The following is a 22,425-nucleotide window of genomic DNA, read 5'->3' on the forward strand; positions in this document are numbered from 1 at the left end:
TCACGTATGTGGGATACATTTCAATGTTCTATTATTTATTATGTATTCGTATAGTTAATGTTGTAGTTTGTAATACTGTATGATTGCTGTTGACGATTGTCCTTTTATTGTCTTTATCTTTATGTCTTAGTTTAGCAGGGACAGATTTTAAGACCAGGCGTCAGCCTAAAAATCTCCATCCTTGAGTAATAAAGTTCGTTCGTTCGTTCTCTCTCTAGAAATGTGCATCGTCTCCCTTTCTCTCTCTCTTGAAATGTACAGCATCTCTCTGTCTATCTGTCTATCTGTCTGACTGTCTGACTGTCTGTCTGTCTGTCTGTCTGTCTGTCTGTCTGTCTGTCTGTCTGTCTCTCTTTCTCCCTCTCTCTGTCTGTCTGTTTGTCTCTCTCTTTCTCTCTCACTCTGTCTCTCTATCTCTGTTTCCTTCTCTATGTCTCCTTCTCTCTCCCTCTCTCTGTCTCCCTCTCTCTCTCTATGTCTCTCTCTCTCACTCTCTCTCTCACTCTCTCCCCCTTCTCTCTCTCTCTTTCCCTCTATCTCTCTCTTTCCCCCCCTCTCTCTCCCCTTCTCTCTTTCTCTCCCTCTCTCTCCCTCTCTTTCTCTCTCTCTCTCTCTCTCTCTCTTGAAATATACATCATCTCTCTGTCTATCTGTCTGACTGTCTGACTGTCTGTCTGTCTGTCTGTCTGTCTGTCTGTCTGTCTGTTTGTCTCTCTCACTGTCTCTCTCACGCTGTCTCTCTCACTCTCTGTCTCCCTCTCTGTGTCTCCCTCTCTCTCTTTTTCTCTCTCTCTCTGTCTCCCTCTCTCTCTCTCTCTTTCTCTCTCTGTCTCCCCCTCTCGCTCTCTCTCTCTCTCACTCTCTCTCTCCCCCCCTCTCTCTCTCTTTCCCTCTATCTCTCTCTTTCCCTCCCTCTCTCTCCCCCTCTCTCTTTCTCTCCCTCTCTCTCCCTCTCTTTCTCTCTCTCTCTCTCTCTCTCTCTCTATCTATCTCTCTCTCTCTCTCTCTCTCTCTCTCCCGACCCCAGGATCTCCGCCAGTCCCAATGCAATCCGACCCCACATCCCACTACCCCCCTCCCCCCCAACCCCCAACCACTGTTTTCCAATCACAGCTTACTGCCTTAATTCATGTCAACCTGATGATCCTGCGTGCATGGAAGCATTTCTCAAAGACGTGTTTGTCATCCTAAGCGTCACGTCAAAGTCAAATAACAGAGAAAAATAGCAAGCTCCTTCAACAGATCGCGGAAAAATAAAATAACAGACAAAAATATCAAGTTCCTTCAAGCAATGACTGAAAATGAATTAAGAAACACTAATTGCCAGCCATAGACATCGCGAAAAAGTCAAATAACAAAGAAAAATAACCAGCGCTTTCCAAAGATCGCGAAAAGTCAATTAAAAGACAATGATTGCCTCCCTCGTTCAGAGCATCGCGAAAAAGTCAGATAACAGACACAAAGTAAAACCTCCTTCAACAAATCGCGGAAAAATCAAGTAACAGACAAAAATAGACAGTCCCTTGAAGGGATCGGGAAAAGTCAAATAACAGACAAATCTATCGAGCTTCGTCAACAAATCGCGGAAAAATCAAGTAACAGTCAAAAATAGACAGTCCCTTGCGAATTGAATGGATCGAGAAAAGTCAAATAACAGACAAATCTATCGAGCTTCTTAAAGTAATTGCGAAAAAAATTAAATAACAGACAATAATAGACAGACCCTTGAATTCTGGGATCGGGAAAAGTCAAATAACAGACAAAACTATCGAGCTTCTTTAGCAAATCGCGGAAAAATCAAGTAACAGAAAAAAAATAGACAGTCCCTTGCGAATTGAAGGGATCGGGAAAAGTCAAATAACAGACAATAATAGACAGTCCCTTGAATTCTGGGATCGGGAAAAGTCAAATAACAGACAAATATATCGAACTTCTTCAACAAATCACGGAAAAATCAAGTAACAGAAAAAAAATAGACAGTCCCTTGAATTCTGGGATCGGGAAAAGTGAAATAACAGACAAAAATAGACAGTCCTTAGAATTCTGGGATCGGGAAAAGTCAAATAACAGACAAAAATAGACAGTCCCTAGAATTCTGGGATCGGGAAAAGTCAAATAACAGACAAATCTATCGAGCTTCTTCAACAAATCGCGGAAAAATCAAGTAACAGGCACAAATAGCCAGCTCCTTCAAGCAAAGGCAGAACAGTCAAATAACAGACGAGCCCGTTTGGCCACACAAAGTGTTGAGATGATAAGTCTGATGCACACGGCTGTGCGTGTGTTGTGTCGTCAATATGTCTTTCCACCTGCACCGGTTTCTGAGCCAGTTGCCATCTCTGGAACTTGGGCCTTGAACGCAGGAACGTTTGAACCGCACAAATGTCTCGAAGCCCTGCCAGGAATTCGTAAACAGTTTGGGTTGCGTATTTTTCCTGTATGCGGTTTATTCGCAACTGTAACGTGTGCGGTGTTATTTTGTGTGTGTGTGTGTGTGTGTGTGTGTGTGTGTGTGTGTGTGTGTGTGTGTGTGTGTGTGTGTGTGTGTGTGTGCGCGTGTGTGTGTGTGTGTGTGTGTGTGTGTGTGTGTGTGTGTGTATGTGTTTTTGTGTGTTCCCTATAGAGGAGTCGTTTCTGTTGTTGTGTAAATCACATATATTCACAAGTCTGTTGCGATACTTTTCTTCTTGAAAAGTAAGCATTAAACAAAATCAGTTCTCGGTTCCTCGATCGACCCTATAGCTTGGTGAATTTCATTCAAAACTCAGTGTTATATATATATACCTATGAAAACAGATTTTTGTTGTCTCCTGTTTCAAAAATAATTAATCGATTATTAATATATGAGTCGATACAAGAAAGAGAATGTAAATGATGCATTCATTTTAATACACTTTTGCATGACTGGCCGGCCAGCAGATCCAATCAATTAATGAATCATTCAATAAATCCATCAAGGAATGAATGAATGAATGAATGAATGAATCCATCAATCAATCAATTAATAAATCAATTAATGAATCAATCAATCAATCATTAAATCAATCTATCAATCAATTAGTCAAGCAAGCAAGCAAATGAATAAAATGTATCGATCGATTAATTATTCAAACAATCACTTCGACATCGATTTCGCGGCAAGCCTGTGGTGTATTTGCCCATTCCATATGCCTGATATGGAATCGACAACATGCCCAAGCCACTTGCAATATATTTCATCTTCAAAGTTCTGTAACATATCACGTACTTGGCTTCGAATATCGGAAAAGGTTTGCACTATTGCACTAGCGAGTTACTTCACTTGAACCGCAGATGTTTCCCACAATTCTTTGTTTAATTGTTTTTATTTTGATCGGCTTGTGGAAAGGGTTGAAAGGGACATGTATGATCGCGCGTCGATCAATGATCGATGACTATTTGTTAGATGATAGACGTGTGTTGTTTATGTTACAGTTAATCTGTGAAACCAGGGAATACGTGTATTAACTAAACTATTTTAAGTAATACATGAATTAACTGTTTTTTTCCGTCAGTTAATTCATGCATTACCTAGTTAATACACGTATTCCCTGGTTTCACAGATTAACTGTAACATATAATTATACTGTTTCGACATTTACAAATTTCCTAGATTTTTTTTAGGAAATTTGTAACATCTTTGAGTGAAACACGAATTTTACAAATTTACTGAAATTTTCAGGGATTTTGTAAATTTCCGGGTGTTGAGAATTAACTGTAACATATATACATTATAATGATCAAGAAAATGTAAATGTTCAATGTTTGTTCTCTCTTGACATTGCAGAAGTACGGCGTACCGTCCATGTACGATGGTGCGCACAGTTCCAACGCTACCAGCACCGCCACGCTCTCAGGAGGGGGAGGAGGAGGGGGTACCGCCACGGGAGGGGGTCCCTCCCCAACAGACAAACTCCCCCGGGAAGTGGACAGAGACAGCCAACCCCAGGGAACGCAGTACCTGACGTCCAACTGTGTACTGTTCACGTACTTCAGTGGTGACCCGGCGACAGTTGTGGACGAACATTTTTCACGTGCTCTCAGTCAGCCGTCCAGTTACAGTCTTGACAAGCCTGGGGCGCATAAAACCTGCACCAGACCCGGTGAGTGTCATGAAGGTTCACTTGTCATTTCAGTGAGTGAGTGAGCGAGTGAGTGAGTGAGTGAGTGCATGGGTGGGTGGTTGAGTGAGTGAGGGAGTGAGAGAGTGGGTGAGTGAGTGAGTGGGTGGGTGAGTGCGTGGGTGGGTGAGTGAGTTAACGAATGAGTGAGTGTGTGAGTGAATGAGTGAGTGAGTGAGTGAGTGAGTGAGTGAGTGAGTGAGTGAGTGAGTGAGTGAGTGAGTGAGTGAGTGAGTGAGTGAGTGAGTGAGTGAGTGAGTGAGTGAATGAGTGAGCGAGTGAATGAGTGTGTGGGTGAGTGAGTAAATGAGTGAGTGAGTGAGTGAAAAAACCCTGGACAAGCCTGGAGCGCATAAAACCTGCACCAGACCCGGTGAGTGTCTTGAAGGTATACTTGTCATTACAGTGAGTGAGTGAGTGTGTGAATGAGTGGGTGAATGAGTTAGTGGGTGAGTGGGTGATTGAGTGTTTGGTTGATTGTTTGGTTGATAATAGGGTTCATTGTTTTCTTTCAATACTTTTCACCAGACCAAGTGACTAGTTGGGAATGAACTGACATGCTTAACGGATTGATTGATTGATTGTCTGATTGACTGACTGATTGATTGATTGATTGATTGATTGATTGATTGATTGATTGATTGGTTGATTCATTCAATCTTTCATGTGTTCATTCAATCACTCGCTCTTTACTCACTCATTCATCAAAACGAACGAACGGCTGTGACATGACAGGCCAGCCACTAGCGAGAGGGTGTGTCTCAAACACGTGAACAGGAAGCACATGTCAATGTGTATTAGAGGAAAAGCAAGGGTACTCACTCTTTCACAACCCATACAAACACACACACACACACACACACACACACACACACACACACACACACACACACACACACACACACACAAACACACACACACACACACACGCGCGCACGCACACACACACACACACACACGCACACACACACACATGCACACACGCACGCACACACACACGCACGCACACACACACAGACACACACACACGGGGCCTGACAAGTATGTTTTCTCTGCTGATTTGACGAAGTCACCGAGACAAACTTTGTTCTCGACATTCTTTTTCATTTTCTTGGAAGACTTGCAAAGAAGTGACAACATGTTCGTGTGACGCTATCATTCGCAATCATCGAATTTTGCTTCGCTTTTGAGTCAGAGACTTCAGTTTAGATGAGAAGGTCAAGAAGAAAAGTCTCCGCTTGTTCAATCGATGTCGTAATTCATTAAGTTTGTGAAGGACACTAGCGTTAACAAGCAAACCTCTCCTTGTGGTTGCCTGTACGTTCTACCCCCCCACCCTCCTCCCCCGCCCCACCCACCCCCTCTTCTTTTTGTTGTCCTCTGCAGATTCTTCTGTTTATATTTAGTTCCCCAACCCCATTCCTACAATTTGTTATACTGGTTTATTTTTGTTATGTCCACCATTATGAAAATATGTGAAATTGAGTATTGTTCTGGTCTCGTAAAATAAGCATTTGCTTGAGTGCGTGTCCTTGTTGTATTTTTTTTAATTGTTTCATGTGATGAATTTTGAATACAATTTTGTTTAAGCCAATATGCAAACCGAAAATATTTATTGGGGTGGAACAGAAGTACGGACTCAAGAAACAATAGAATACTACGTGACTGACCATGTATTACCTTGGTTAAATTTACACTAGTTATTTTAACAAGTATTGAAAAGCTGGCTTTCGATCGCATTTGAAAATTGAACAAAAAGGAGGTATGACCTTCATGTGTTCAGGAACCCCCCCCACACCCCGTTACCCATGTAATGGTGAATATACAATTGGCTGAATAAATCTAAAGTTGGTATCTGGAAACAGAAACTGGGCTCTAATTTAAGGTAGTTGTTGTGCGGTCTATTGGCTATAAGTTGTAGGCGGGCAAAAAAGAGAGAGGGGGAGGAGATATAGACAGGCGGACAGTCAGACAGACAGACAGACAGACGGACAGACGGACAGACGCACAAACAGGCAGACACAGGTAGGTAGAGAGGCTTTCCGAAAGTAAGAGTACGAACTTCTTTGTCTGCGGACCCTCTATTGTTCAAGTGAGGGGGTCCAATTGGCTGCGTACACAAGTCGGGGGTCCGTGGGGAGTCCTGCTCCTCTTTCGCTGAAGTGGGAAACCTTTTTTTTGGTTTTTTTTGTTGTTGCTACGACCGTGAGCACCCCACGTCCAAGCAACACACCGAAGTCCATCTCAATCGACCCAAAAACGAGATATCTAAAGTGCGGAAAGGACAAACACACTTGGCATGACACAAGACTTGAAGACATGGACAATTCTCCATACATTGTATATTTTGCGGTCATTCCGGTGGTCATTTTGGAGTGGTCAGTCTGACATGGCACAGTCACCACCGGACCGCACGTGGCGAGCAGACCGACGCGTGCTGACCAGTTGTTTGTTTGACTGCCCGCGGCAAAACACTTGGCTAATTTGAAGGCAGCGGCTTCTGCACGTGCAGAACGTGATCTCGTGTGTTTGGGGTCAAGCTGAATGGACAGTGGGACATGGATACCCCCAATCACCTTCTAAGCCCAACCATCCACCCCCTCCCCTCCCCCCCCTCCCCCCCTTATGCGGTTCTCCGTTTTTCACCGAAAGTGGGTGTTAGGAAACGCTACCGTTGCTGAGCTTTGGTTCAGTTTTGTGTGTTGCATGTAGTTGACTTATTTGTACTTTGTGGGAAAGTACCGATATTATATTTTGTAAACATAATATTTATGCGTGGACGAGAATGTGACAAACGGATTTGCACATAGTGTATATTGGAATTATGTGACTCAGGTGTACAGAATTTATGGGTCACGAACTTTGAGTGGACACCGTACAGTGACGTCACTGACGCATTGCAGTAGTGTCGGTGACCAATCAGAGCAGAGTATAGACCGAGGGGGCGCTGTAAAGATAATACAGGCTCAGAGCTTTGCAGACTGTCGACAGGAGCAGACGTGTCTCCCAGTTGTAAAGTTGCTCACCGGGCGCTAGAGGTCCTTTGGAGACTCGTGTCGCGGTTACTGAATCAGTAGATTCAGCTGCTGTGTTTACAGCACCCCGGGCCGAGTGGGTTCCGGAGATATCCCGGGCTGAGAGCAGTCGCGGAAGCGGGAACGAGACGGGAGGTTCTGCCCTCATGCTCCAGCCGAGGGCTGTGGAGACGCTGGAGGGAAAGACAGCGTGAAGCGCTGCGTAACGGGAACCCCGTCCCATTCCACCACACGAGACAGTTGTGTGGGTGGGGTGAAGCAGTGTGTGCCACTGTATACTGTGAGTACGACTGAGAGAATTTAACCAGCGTGATAGCTGCACAGATACGTTTCCCGAGTGAATAACCACGAGACGTCGAGCGTCGTGGGGTTTGTTATCTGTGTATAACAGAACTGAATAGTAACAGAAGAATTGTTTGAGACAGTGTCTTCGTGTGTTTTGAGACAGACGGGCTTTCACGGAACAAAGCCTCAAGTATTATACGTGTGTGCACGAGAACTGTATATTGCATGACATAATAACATGTATGTAATTTTGTCATGTTTGATTTCTGTATGTTGACAGAAATAGGACTTTCATGTTGAGCGAAAGTGATCTGTAGAATGGATGTAGAATAATATGTTTATGTTGTGATTGAATACTTTAATAGAGGTGCAGGGGCAAAGGGCTTTGCTGTGTTCTTGTCTTTGTGCCTGGTTGGAGTGTTGTGTGTGTGTGTGTGTGAAGAACAGTTATTAGTAAACAGAGAGTAGCACGCGCAATTTTGATAGGAATAGAAAGACATACATACAGACATACACATCGAAATTCCGGCCGTAACATTTGGTGACCCCGATTACTCTGTGTTAGTATAAATTCATACTTGTTTCCCTGCTTTGCTAAATTTAATTTTGTCCCCTGTGTTGGATTTTCAGAACTTTTTGGCAGTAGGTCACGCAGAGATTTTTCAGATTGAATAGTTGTGACGTTCATGTCTTGTGTTGTTTTGTTACCGTCTCCAGTTTTACGGTAGTGCTTATTGTATAGTTCTAAGCACTGAGGGATTAGCTTCATTTTTCTTCCTGTGGGGTCTGTCATTTCTCTTTCCTTGCTCTTTTCTGTGCTTTCAATTTTGTAAAATATTTAGAACATTTTTTTTCTTCTTTCTGCTTTGGAATAGGGATCTATCTGTTGTTTATTGCCCTTTGCCTTTGTAAAGTTGTTTAACTGTGGTTAATTTTTGTTCTTTTTGACTTTGAAATTTTCTAATTTGATCTTGGAATTTTTTATTTTGTGTGATTAATTAGGTTTATTGATTTTGTGGCATTGCTTTTGTTGATTTGTTGTAAATAATTAAGGTAATTAGTTGTGGTATTTTGATATAGACTTTAATTAGATTTAAGTTTTAGTTTACTTTTGATTTGTTATTTGTTATGGTAGTAGATTGAGTACTTTGAATTTTTTTTGTTGGTTTAATTTAGTTTGCTGTTTGGTGATTGTGTCACTTTAATATTTTTTTTTGGAATTTGTTTTATTTGCCTCCATCTACATTTTTTGTTGTCTTGTTGATCTAAATTAAGTTAATCTTATTAGTAGTGTATACAGTTATTGTAAGCTACTATTTACAACTTTAAATTAGTTTCACTTCATAAATTTTTTGTTGGAACTTCGTTTTATTTTGCTTCCAACTGCGTTTTATTAAGTTGGACTTCACTTATTTTGGCTTTGATTTTCTGATTTAGTACTTAGTTTGTTGATTAGTTTTAAGTCTTTACTTGTGTTGTAATTTTGACCTTGAATTTTTCCTCCTATTTGTGGTTTGGGGTTGTTGTTTTGGTTGTACTTGTATATATGTTTGAAGATTCGTTTTGACTTCATTGACTGAATATTTGACTTTCATTAAAACTGTTGGATATTTTTGCGTGAAATTTACGCCAAAACGTGTTTGGATATAGTCTTGTGTTGACTATTGTATCGGGTGCCAGATTTTTTTATGGTACTTGACAGTTTTCAAGTAGATTACTTGAACTTGCATTAGTCTTTGAAACTTTTTCAAAACTTTTCTCTAAACTTGGACATATTTTGGTGTGATTTTGAAAGTTCAAAACTTACACAATGGAGAGCGAAGATGATTATGATGCGTTGTTTGAAAAGTTCGTTAAACAGGCAGAGACTTTGGGTCTGGCTGCAGATAAACGCGAGAAATACGTGAAAGAGAGTTTTGATCGTTTGGAGAGAAAACGAGAAAAAGATGAGAAGCAAAAAGAAAGGGAAGAAAGACAAAAAGCATTAGAAATGGAAGAAAGACAAAAAGAAAAAGAAAGGGAAGAAAGACAAAAAGCATTAGAAATGGAAGAAAGACAAAAAGAAAAAGAAAGGGAAGAAAGACAAAAAGAATCAGATAGACAAAAAGAAAGGGAAGATGCACAAATTGAAGAAAGTCGAAGACAAAAAGAATTGGAAATTGAAGAAAGTCGAAGACAAAAAGAATTGGACCGGGAAGAAAGAGACAAAGAGAGAGAACACCAGTTAAAGCAAAGAGAGCTTGAGATTAGGCAGGCTGAAATTAGTGCTGGGTCGCGTGGACCGCAAAATGGTCGGGATTCTCACACTAATATTGGTGCTCGCCCTGTTTACCCCAGGCTCCCTGCATTCAGGGAACAGCAAGATGATATAGACTCATACTTGTTCCGATTTGAAACTCATGCAAAATCTCTGGGATGGGAAGAGACAAGGTGGATCACGTACTTGTCTGCTCTTTTAGAGGGCAATGCATTAAACCTATACCATAGCCTTGCTGCTGCTGGTGAACTAACATACCAATCTTTGAAAGAGAACTTGCTGAAGACATTTCAGTGCACATCTGAAAATGTTAGACAAAAACTCAGATATAGTAAACCAAGAGAAAATGAACCGTTCCAAACTTTTGGAATTGAGTTGCGACGATTGTTTGATCGTTGGGTTGCGCTGTCTGAGATCACCACTGATGTTGATGGTTTAAGAAACTTGATTCTGACAGAACAATTCCTTGAAAGTGTATCAGCCGACGTAGCAACTTTCATTCGAGAAAGAGGTCTTGTTCAACTTGATGATATGGTCACAGCTGCCGAGAATTACCGTTTATCACGGAAGTCAGGGTCTACTATTTTCTCAGCTGCTTCCTGTGTTCAGGAAGATTATGTTGGCGCTGCTTTTGCACATGGTGATAATCACGAGGGTGTTCAGGAGTTACCGCGGGTTGGTTCTGGTTTTGCTAAGCGGAGTGATAACCAGAATGAAGAGAGTTCTGGAAAGGTGACGTCTGACGCTCAGACATATCCACATGAGGGTGCATATAAAACACGTAGAAGTAGACGCAGACGTGCACATGGTAAGAGAGTTCGTTCACCCCGAGAGGACGACACTTGTTTTCTGTGTTGGGAAAAAGGTCATTGGTGTGAAGAGTGTCCATTGCGGATAAATCCTGTAAATCCTTGCTGGGCTTGTGGTTTAGGCGGCCATAAATTGAAATCGTGTCCGATGGCTAAATTTCTAGAAGAGAGGGAGTCAGGAAATGCAGTTGTTCGGGAGGTCGTTCCTCCAGTCGTTCCTCCAGTTAAGAAAGTTGTGGAAAGTTTGAAGTTGGAACATGGTAGTGTCAACGAGAGAGAATGTACAGTCCTTCGAGACACGGGTTCAACGATGTCTGGAGTGCGTAGAGGATTGGTGTCAAAAGACCAGTTTGTCAGTGGTAACGTCACTTGTAAGACATTTGGTGGGGAGGTCCTTACTTATCCTCAGGCGAAAGTTAAAGTTGAAACACCTTATGTGTCGGGAGAGATGGTTTGCTGTGTTCTGAATGATCCTGTGGCTGATTTGATCATAGGCAACATTCCGGGGATTTCAGGTAGTGCAGACTGTTTTCCTGATGTTGAGGGGGTTACAGCTAGTACAAATCGTGCGCAGGAAAGAAGAAACCCTCCTAGAAAACCTGTGATTCTGACTCCAGATCAGAAGGTTCCGTTTTTGAATCAGGACTTGGCAGTTGTTCGAGAAGAACTCAGTCAGTTGCGTGCTGAACTGAACAGATTAAAACGTGGTTTTTCACTGCCTGCGAGTGGAAAGAGTAGGTCGATTGAGACTACTGCTGCTGTACGCCATGGTGGCAATCGCAGAAAGAGGTCAAGAAAATGGTTTGCTTGATTTTGACTACTTGCTTGTTTAGCATCAGGAACATAAGTCGTAGTACTATGTTGGAAGAGTCGTAGACTCAAGATATGAAAATTGAAGATGCTAAAGAAAGACATTACATGTTTGAGCTGGAAAGCAACATGACTGGAAATTGTGAGTTAATAGAAAAACTCAGTGAAATCTTCCAAGAGAAGGAAGAAGTACTTTATCGGACATAAAGTAGTGTTGTTAAACATATGTGACAGTAAATTGTGCATGCCTTGGATGACAAAATTGTGCATGCCTTGGATGACAATGAATTGTGTATACCAGCGGTGTCGTTTTGAGCTTGTTTGAATAGCTGTTAGTGGATTAGAAAGTTTGTTTTTTATGTCAGCTACGACAATTTTGATCCCTAGGGGAAACTGGTATGAAAATTGCAGTTCAGTGAAGTAGTTACCCTCTTTTGCCTATTATCCTTAAGAAAAAATAACCTCGGTCGGTCATTTTTTTCTGGGAGGAGGGGGTAATGTGACAAACGGATTTGCACATAGTGTATATTGGAATTATGTGACTCAGGTGTACAGAATTTATGGGTCACGAACTTTGAGTGGACACCGTACAGTGACGTCACTGACGCATTGCAGTAGTGTCGGTGACCAATCAGAGCAGAGTATAGACCGAGGGGGCGCTGTAAAGATAATACAGGCTCAGAGCTTTGCAGACTGTCGACAGGAGCAGACGTGTCTCCCAGTTGTAAAGTTGCTCACCGGGCGCTAGAGGTCCTTTGGAGACTCGTGTCGCGGTTACTGAATCAGTAGATTCAGCTGCTGTGTTTACAGCACCCCGGGCCGAGTGGGTTCCGGAGATATCCCGGGCTGAGAGCAGTCGCGGAAGCGGGAACGAGACGGGAGGTTCTGCCCTCATGCTCCAGCCGAGGGCTGTGGAGACGCTGGAGGGAAAGACAGCGTGAAGCGCTGCGTAACGGGAACCCCGTCCCATTCCACCACACGAGACAGTTGTGTGGGTGGGGTGAAGCAGTGTGTGCCACTGTATACTGTGAGTACGACTGAGAGAATTTAACCAGCGTGATAGCTGCACAGATACGTTTCCCGAGTGAATAACCACGAGACGTCGAGCGTCGTGGGGTTTGTTATCTGTGTATAACAGAACTGAATAGTAACAGAAGAATTGTTTGAGACAGTGTCTTCGTGTGTTTTGAGACAGACGGGCTTTCACGGAACAAAGCCTCAAGTATTATACGTGTGTGCACGAGAACTGTATATTGCATGACATAATAACATGTATGTAATTTTGTCATGTTTGATTTCTGTATGTTGACAGAAATAGGACTTTCATGTTGAGCGAAAGTGATCTGTAGAATGGATGTAGAATAATATGTTTATGTTGTGATTGAATACTTTAATAGAGGTGCAGGGGCAAAGGGCTTTGCTGTGTTCTTGTCTTTGTGCCTGGTTGGAGTGTTGTGTGTGTGTGTGTGTGAAGAACAGTTATTAGTAAACAGAGAGTAGCACGCGCAATTTTGATAGGAATAGAAAGACATACATACAGACATACACATCGAAATTCCGGCCGTAACAGGTGCAGGTGAACTTTCTAGTCCTGTTTACCACGCTGCTTTAGTCGTGAGTTCGTGGCGTTCGTTCGGATTAAGTGCGTCGGCGCTTTTGATGTACGTCATAGAGAATGTCGCTAGTTTAGTCCATGCACGGCTCGTATAATGTAGTTGTATCATGTTCGGTCTGGAATATTCTCGAGATTGAGTATTTACTTTATATGCCAGCGCGATTTGTATGTAAAAAAGCTTCTATTTGAGTTCTGCTACGATGTGCAGTTGTATGTATGGAATGCTAAATAAATCCTCGAACTCAATTTGACGAATTGTTTTCTGTTGCTGCGAAGACGGGCGACGTAGAATAAAAGAACACAACTATACGACGTTTGAGAACTTGTGGCAATCTCAAGTGTCGTGTAACAGTGGAACTCTGCTAAAACGGGAAGCCAGTATGTTTCGCCCCGTCCTTGCTTTTGAAATCCAAACACAGATAGACGGCTAACGTTCCAAAATAGTACCGCGACTGTAACGTTATGTTTTGTCATAAATGAAAGCTTCCAATAACCTCCAATCCTTATGTTTGAATCTTAAATTCAATGGTTTGACGCTTAGCGTGCTATCAGTCTGTGCTGTTGTGTTTGTTGCTTCCATTCTTGATCGTGTGATATAGAGATTTTGGGTTGAGGTCTTCAGTGCAGAACTTTATATTATCCTGTGTACACAATGTCATTAGATTTTTACAGGACCTTTGCGTTGTCCCATGGGGCTCAGAAGCCAAATGAACATTAGGCAAACAAAAGCAATATGTGTGTGTGTGTGTGTGTGTGTGTGTGTGTACGTGTGCGTACGTGCGTGCGCGCGTGTGTGTGTGTGTGTGTGTGTGTGTGTGTGTGTGTATGTGTAATCATTTGTGCATGCATGTGTTTGTTTATGCGTGTGTGCGTAACCTCGACACCCCTCCCCCTCTCCTTAAAAAAAGTGAATGCATAAACAAAATAAAAAAGAACACAAATAAAAAATAAAACAACCTTTTAAAATCGACATACGATTTTCGTGATTCTAAACATTTTAGAGCAGGCAAAATAATGACATCAACAAAGTTGCTGAAAAGATAAACAACCCACAACCCCTGATGGTTGCCCATATGTACAGGCAAGAACGATAATCCTCTCCCGACCGAGACCTAGCAAGGAGGATAACTGTAACGAGCTGCAGGTGGCGCCTTGAAGAAAAAAAGATTATCTGCTCTTACGTAGAGATTCAGAGAGATTTAAATTATGCTTGCTCCTCTACAGCTGTATGAACTTAAACATTCTTGCCTGGTATTGAGAGCACGTAAGAATGCGTGTATGTGTCGTGATACACCTCGTATATACAGTTGAGTCGATCCCCGAAATTGGAAACTTTTTTTGAAACTGCATCAAAGTCAAACCATTTTACATACAATCGTGTTACTTCGTGGACTGGTCGTGCATAAGCTGCATTTAATGTACAGTAACTATGAAGTCATTCTGCTAACCGATGTAGAAGATATAAGCATTTTTGTGGGTTGCAATGTTTTGGGTCACCCTGTCTTTTCACTGACGCCTATAATGGATACAGTCATCTTCGCAAGGCTAGTGCTTTGTATGCATGGTATAATAAAGTTAAGTTATAGTATAATTAAATTTAGCCGTGCTGTGAGAAGGGACATTTTCTTTGTCATATTTAAAACTTGTTAATTTGTCATTTACGGCTCTTTGAGAACAAAAATTAAAAAAACAAGAAAGGTTACATTTTTGGAACGTTTTATTCAGGACCAAACAACACGTTCACAAGAACGGTGAACAAACAAGATTCACGACAGAAAAAAAATAAAGTAAATATTGCCTATGAAGTAAGTTTAGAATGTGTCCAAGATGGTCGTAGCAATAGTATTAAATGTGTTTTGAAGATGAAGTAAGTTTTTAACTTTAGCCAACTATGAATTAAGCTGTGCCTCCCGATCCTGTTACTGTGACAAATCTATAACTCATAGGTTGTCCCCAGGTAGAATACAGATCACAACAGAACAATAAGTCAAGGAATTACGCTCGACAATTTACATATACAAATAATCTTGCTGCTATATTCTCCTTGCTACGTTGAGACAGAAACTGCTGTTACAATCTCTAAGACATTTCCAGGGCTTAGGTGCACGAACCAAAAGTGGGTGCCACCTTCACGGGAGAGAACAAACCGCGGAGTCGGATTCGTTGAAATCACACATAAATTCAATGTCAACCATAGAGAATACTACATGGCTTGCTGTGTGTATCAGATTTACACTCGTTGCTTATTCAAATATTGAACTGCGATTATCCTACATACTGTACTTACGTGTATTTTACGAAAAACGTCCCTCAAATTGAAAGACGCTTCTTATGGAACCTCGATATCTTCCAAAGCCTCGTGCAATCGTTCACGTCAAAGCAAAGAAACGTCACTTTAGAAAGTGTAGCGTGACGTGTTAGTTCTAAAAACTCCATAATGACATTTGTCTCGGTGACTTTGGCATCATGGGCAGTGAAAAAGCAGGTCCCTGCCAGATTAGTTTGACACGACCTCATTTACATGATATACACACGTGTGATTTGAACGATATTGTTATCTCATGTATGGTCTCTCTCGGCGTATGTAGGATAAAATACAATACCACGGCTGGCTCCCACTCGCGGGTGTTAGTTTTCTCGTGCCCCTCAGCTCAGGAACCTACTCGTTAGTTCCAATACAGCTCCAATGTGTCAGGCACCTTGCTGTGTGCTGGAAACACAGCTGAACACATGCTCTGTCAGGATCCGCTATACGCGCATTGTGTAGTTCTCGAACAGTTGTACAGCGGAACCCCCTTTTTTAAGACCCCCAAATTTAAGACTCCCTCCCTTTTAAGATCCTGTTTTCTCAGACTTCCTGTTCATAACCTCTGTACAATGACCAACATTTTAAGACTCCCTCCCTTTTAAGATCGTGTTTTCTCAGACTTCCTGCTTATAACCTCTGTACATTGACCAACATTTTAAGACTCCCTTGACGGGCGCAGTGGCGTGGTGGTAAGACGTCGGCCTCCTAATCGGGAGGTCGTGAGTTCGAATCCCGGTCGCTGCCGCCTGGTGGATTAAGAGTGGAGATTTTTCCGATCTCCCAGGTCAACTTATGTACAGACCTGCTAGTGTCTTAACCCCCTTCGTGTGTACACGCAAGCACAAGACCAAGTACGCACGGAAAAGATCCTGTAATCCATGTCAGAGTTCGGTGGGTTATAGAAACACGAAAATACCCAGCATGCCTCCCCCGAAATCGGCGTATGGCTGCCTGAATGGCGGGGTAAAAACGGTCATACACGTAAAAATCCACTCGTGCTGAAAACATGAGTGAACGTGGGAGTCTAAGCCCATGAACGAAGAAGAAGAAGAAGAAGAAGACTCCCTCCCTTTTTAAGATCGTGTTTTCTCAGACTTCCTGTTTATAACCTCTGTACATTGACCAACATTTTAAGACTCCCTCCCTTTTAAGATCCTGTTTTCTCAGACTTCCTGTTCATAACCTCTGTACATTTACCAACATTTTAAGATTCTTTCCTTTTTAAGGACCTGATTTTCTCAGATTGTTCAAATCTTGTTTAAAAATAAAAGGGGGGAGGGGAGGGGGGGGGGGGGGGGGTTCCACTGTATATCGGGTCAAAAACACCACAATATAAATCTGCATTTCATAATTGAGCTAAGTTTATGATATGTATCAAAGATGGCTGTCTGTCTACTTACAAGACCAGTGGGTCGACGTAGTGTAAATGTAACGTCTTGTTTTGTCAATAGTTAAAACGTTCCAATAACCTTTACAATTCTTGTTTGACTCTGCACTTCAGTCAAACAAAGGACCGGTGCAACACGACATTTTTACTCCACGAAAAATTTACTCCGGAGTAAATAATTCGTACGAAATTTTTACTCCGAGTACACTTTTCGTACGAGAAAAGAACTCCCCAAGGCACAAAAAAATTTCTCCCTCCACGAAATTTTTACTCCCCATTTTTATATTTAGTCAAGTTTTGACTAAATATTTTAACATCGAGGGGGAATCGAAACGAGGGTCGTGGTGTATGTGTGTGTGTGTGTGCGTGTGTGTGTGTGTGTAGAGCGATTCAGACTAAACTACTGGACCGATCTTTATGAAATTTGACATGAGAGTTCCTGGGTATGAAATCCCCATACGTTTTTTTCATTTTTTTGATAAATGTCTTTGATGACGTCATATCCGGCTTTTCGTGAAAGTTGAGGCGGCACTGTCACGCCCTCATTTTTCAACCAAATTGGTTGAAATTTTGGTCAAGTAATCTTCGACGAAGCCCGGGGTTCGGTATTGCATTTCAGCTTGGTGGCTTAAAAATTAATTAATGACTTTGGTCATTAAAAATCGGAAAATTGTAAAAAAAAATAAAAATTTATAAAACGATCCAAATTTACGTTTATCTTATTCTCCATCATTTGCTGATTCCAAAAACATATAAATATGTTATATTCGGATTAAAAACAAGCTCTGAAAATTAAATATATAAAAATTATTATCAAAATTAAATTGTCCAAATCAATTTAAAAACACTTTCATCTTATTCCTTGTCGGTTCCTGATTCCAAAAACATATAGATATGATATGTTTGGATTAAAAACACGCTCAGAAAGTTAAAACAAAGAGAGGTACAGAAAAGCGTGCTATCCTTCTTAGCGCAACTACTACCCCGCTCTTCTTGTCAATTTCACTGCCTTTCCCATGAGCGGTGGACTGACGATGCTACGAGTATACGGTCTTGCTGAAAAATGGCAGCTACTTGACTAAATATTGTATTTTCGCCTTACGCGACTTGTTATATTTAGTCAAGTTTTGACTAAATATTTTAACATCGAGGGGGAATCGAAACGAGGGTCGTGGTGTATGTGTGTGCGTGCGTGCGTGTGTGCGTGCGTGTAGAGCGATTCAGACCAAACTACTGGACCGATCTTTATGAAATTTGACATGAGAGTTCCTGGGTATGATATCCCCGAACGTTTTTTTCCTTTTTTTGATAAATGTCTTTGATGACGTCATATCCGGCTTTTCGTGAAAGTTGAGGCGGCACTGTCACGCTCTCATTTTTCAACCAAATTGGTTGAAATTTTGATCCAGTAGTCTTCGACGAAGCCCGGACTTCGGTATTGCATTTCAGCTTGGTGGCTTAAAAATTAATTAATGACTTTGGTCATTAAAAATCTGAAAGTTGTAAACAAAAATTATTTTTTTCTAAAACGATCCCAATTTACGTTCATCTTATTCTCCATCATTTGCTGATTCCAAAAACATATAAATATGTTATATTTGGATTAAAAACAAGCTCTGAAAATTAAATATATAAGAATTATTATCAAAATTAAATTTTTGAAATCAATTTAAAAACACTTTTATCTTATTCCTTGTCGGTTCCTGATTCCAAAAACATATAGATATTATATGTTTGGATTAAAAACACGCTCAGAAAGTTAAAACAAAGAGAGGTACAGAAAAGCGTGCTATCCTTCTCAGCGCAAGTACTACCCCGCTCTTCCTGTCAATTTCACTGCCTTTGCCGTGCGCGGTGGGCTGACGATGCTACGAGTATACGGTCTTGCTGCGTTGCATTGCGCTCAGTTTCATTCTGTGAGTTCGACAGCTACTTGACTAAATATTGTATTTTCGCCTTACGCGACTAACAACTGTGTGAATGGTGCTATACTGAATGAAAGAGTGTGACATGAAGTTCTTGCACATCATTGTAAAGAGTGTGAATGACGTTTTAGTTTGGATGTCAAGCGCTTAGAGCAAGCCTTTTTAACGAAAGTTTTTGATTTAGCGCTATATAAATGTTCTTATTATTATTATTATTATTATACTTCCAGTAAAAATCTCGTACGCAAAAATGGGATGCGGGCGAAGGGATAATGCCAATAAGTGATCTCGCGCACACGAATGTCGCGCTATCCTCCTTCCACCCCTTCCACCACCAAGACAAACAGGGGACAAGGGAGTAAAAATTTCGAACACCTGGCATGGGAAGTTAAATTGCTCGTGTTGGGGTGAAGTAATTTATTCGTTATTTATTCGACAGGGGAGTAACATTTTTGTTCGAAATGTTTACTCGGAACTCACCTGTCTTGGGGAGTAATTTTCTCGTGCAATGGGGGAGTGCTTTTTTCGTAAAGGGAGTAACTTTTTCGTACGAAATGTTTACTCCGGAGTAAAAATCTCGTGGGAGTAATTTTCTCGTGTTACACCGGCACGGTTGGCCTAGTGGTAAGGCGTCCGCCCCGTGATCGGGAGGTCGTGGGTTCGATCCCCGGCCGGGTCATTCCTAAGACTTTAAAATTGGCAATCTAGTGGCTGCTCCGCCTGGCGTCTGGTATTATGGGGTTAGTGCTAGGACTGGTTGGTCCGGTGTCAGAATAATGTGACTGGGTGAGACATGAAGCCGCCTGTGCTGCGACTTCTGTCTTGTGTGTGGCGCACGTTATATGTCAAAGCAGCACCGCCCTGATATGGCCCTTCGTGGTCGGCTGGGCGGTAAGCAAACAAACAAACAAACAAACAAACAAACAAGTCAAACAAATGTGTAGCTCGAACAATAATACGTGTGCGAATGCTTTCTTTGCACTATATCAGGGTATTAGCCATTCTCAGAGTTCGGATCGACACTTTGTATAGACTTTCTAATTGGAGAAAACCGCGTGGGATGTCGAGGGTTTTGTGGTATGTACGCTGATGAATGTAAAGTTTTTAAATTGTGTGTTCCATGTTTCATTGACTTTTGACGATCTGTCTTCTCACACCGTCGCACATTGTCTTGAACTTGCTGTATGTACACGATTCTGTATCAACTTTGCCTGTTTTGCATGTATGAGTATTCACAAGGTTTAAAGGAAGAAAGAAATACTAAACTGAGGGGCGACAGGGGTAAACATCTAAAGTAAGGGAAGATAAAAAGTAAGAGAGAAAGACGAAAATGTTGCTGGCATGCAGCAGTCAGAAAAATGTTTTAGAGTTATTGCGTTTAGGCTTTTCATGCGCGCTGCAGGATGCATGTTTTAATCGGTTGAAACCGCAGAAATGTTAGCTGAAATTGAAATTACCCCTATCGTCCCTTGAAAGATATATGAAAATGACGAAAGCATGGGCAGAGGTTTATGGCCGACACCGTTTTGAACATTCCGTAGACAGCTCAGTCAAAGATGTTATAAGCTACGCTGGAATATCTTTGGCTGATTCTTGTGTTCTTTCCATTTAAACGCTTTAGTTTCCACTCACTGTACAAAATCCCCACCACTTGTTTGTTCCTTGAGGGGCCAGTATCTCAGCAAGCGTGGTGTGTCCCCAGGGGAGTGTTGTTCCAGTGCTGCTCCCCGTGAACAGTGCTCGTGCGCCCCGCTCGTGAAATATTATCACACGTGATAAGCAGGCCTCGGCGACACGGCCAGTGAACGCCCTTCTTCCCATTTGCTGCGGGCCTCTTGCCAAGATGGCCGACGACGGAAATGGAGTGATTTGTGGGAACGATAAAGCGATTGTGTTGCTGGGCAAATGTTATCTTAATTTGTTTCTATAGACAGAAGGCAAAAGGCGGCCCCGGGGAGGAGAGGGAAAGACAAACCAATTACGCTGTTTTAGCGCGCCGCCTAGCGTTTAATTGAGACAAGGGGAAACAATTCGCTGTCGCTTATCTGTCAATGATAAGGGTATTGAAACGTGTGAGCGGAGTGTAAGTTTCAAGCTGTCTGTTTGGTAGATCAGGAGGCGGGGCGCTGCCAGGGGCGATAGTGACAGAGTCGACCCTCTCACGTACAGCTGTTGGGTGCACATTCAGTTTTTAACCTTTTTTTTCTCTTCAAATTCCAATATAACATAACAGGTACAATACAATATGATACCATTACAACCATAATAACATGGCGACAAGGGAGAGAGAAAACAAGAGAGGGGAAGAGGGAATACATAACACAACACAATATCTCAATATAGTGTACAAATAAAAACAATAAAAAAGCATAACTTCATGTACATAGAGATGGGGCGAGGAGGAAACGAATGGGGGGGGGGGGGGGGGGGGAGGTGGAGGTGGGAGACGGTGGTCGTATAACTTTGCTATACTTCAAATTTGTTTTCAGAACTCAAATCCTGTTGACTTTGTTGGTAGACTGAGCTCTGCAAATACTCTGATTGGCCACGTCTGCTTATTTTTGAGATAAGCTATGTCGTCGTTTATCTGTCTGGCGGCATGATGGCTTCTCTTTTTTCTTCCTTCCAGCATGTATGTCTTGTCTTGTCTTGTCTTGTCTTGTCTTGTCTTGTCTTGTCTTGTCTTGTCTTGTCTTGTCTTGTCTCTTGTGTCGTGTCGTGTCGTGTCGTGTCGTGTCGTGTCGTGTCGTGTCGTGTCTTGTCTGGTATTGTCTTGTCTCGTTGTTTTTCTGTCTTGTTTTTACACCCCCGGTATAGGGGTGTGTATAGGATTCGCTCCATGTGTTTGTTTGTTTGTGTTCGCATATAGATCTCAAGAATGAACGGACCGATCGTCACCAAACTTGGTGAACAGGTTCTATACATTCCTGAGACGGTCCTTACAAAAATTGGGACCAGTCAAACACACGGTTAGGGAGTTATTGGTGGATTAAGATTCTACAAGGACTTATAGAGGGACATATTAATTGTCAAAGGGAAATAACCTTCTCAGTTGGTGGCAGTGAGAATGGTTATTTCCCTTTGACCAACGGGGGTGTTTTTCCTACCTCGGAGGAATTTCTTGTTTTGGTCTTGTTTCCCATTATTTCTTCCTATCTTCCTTCTTTTTTCTGTCTTTCCTTGTATGCCTAAAGGTACGTTTTTGACAGATTTGTTGTTACCGATGTATGTGTGCATGCATTTTTGGGGGTGGGATGGGGCCGGGTTATGGGGGATGGGGGTAGGATGGAATTAAACATTTTATTGCGAATGCTGTATGCAGTAGACACATTGCCTGCATCATGATTGGATACCAGTAACACTTTCAGCAGCATGCTATCTCAACTCACATGTGTTTTTATTTCTAAACTTTTTGTTTTTAAAATCGGCATGTACATTTTTTTTTTCTTGCACTCAACATCCTCAAACTATCCCCCACCCCCACCCCTTCCCTCTCCTCCCCTACCCTTTCCCTCCCCCATTGCCGCTAGATAATAGCGGATGTTCAACAACGCCGGAAGGTATAGCATTGGCCACCATAGAAAGTGGACCCCGGCAGAACCAGATACTTTAAATAAAAATAAAAACAACACCAAACACACAAACAACTGCCATCTTTGCTCTTTGTGATAAAAGAATGTCAAGGAAACGTACAGACATAATGTGCAATTATATGCCCCATCAGGAATTAACGTTATTGCCGACGAAGTCGCCAAGAAAATGGATGAATCGATTTTGTATTCTCGTTAGTTTATTTTAAGGTGTTTTACCGTCTGTCTCGTCTGTTTCCACATCCGGAATTTTCCCCCCACTAAA

The 22,425-nt window shown here is 41.9% G+C and overlaps 1 protein-coding gene and 1 long non-coding RNA gene across 2 annotated transcripts in view; one reads left to right on the top strand and one right to left on the bottom strand.

The window, feature by feature from the left end:
• LOC138961794 (uncharacterized) overlaps positions 1-22,425 on the bottom strand; it is a 457,147-nt gene that overhangs the window by 125,435 nt on the left and 309,287 nt on the right. The gene's annotated exons all lie outside the window — the stretch shown is intronic.
• Positions 1-22,425, top strand: part of LOC138961771 (transcription cofactor vestigial-like protein 2) — a 43,854-nt gene that overhangs the window by 9,374 nt on the left and 12,055 nt on the right. Inside the window, exon 2 of the mRNA XM_070333442.1 lies at positions 3,806-4,121. Within this exon, the coding sequence (XP_070189543.1) occupies positions 3,806-4,121 (316 nt within the window). The remainder of the gene's footprint in view (positions 1-3,805; positions 4,122-22,425) is intronic.

Source organism: Littorina saxatilis, linkage group LG3 (assembly GCF_037325665.1).
Source record: "Littorina saxatilis isolate snail1 linkage group LG3, US_GU_Lsax_2.0, whole genome shotgun sequence".
NCBI classification, from domain to species: domain Eukaryota; kingdom Metazoa; phylum Mollusca; class Gastropoda; order Littorinimorpha; family Littorinidae; genus Littorina; species Littorina saxatilis.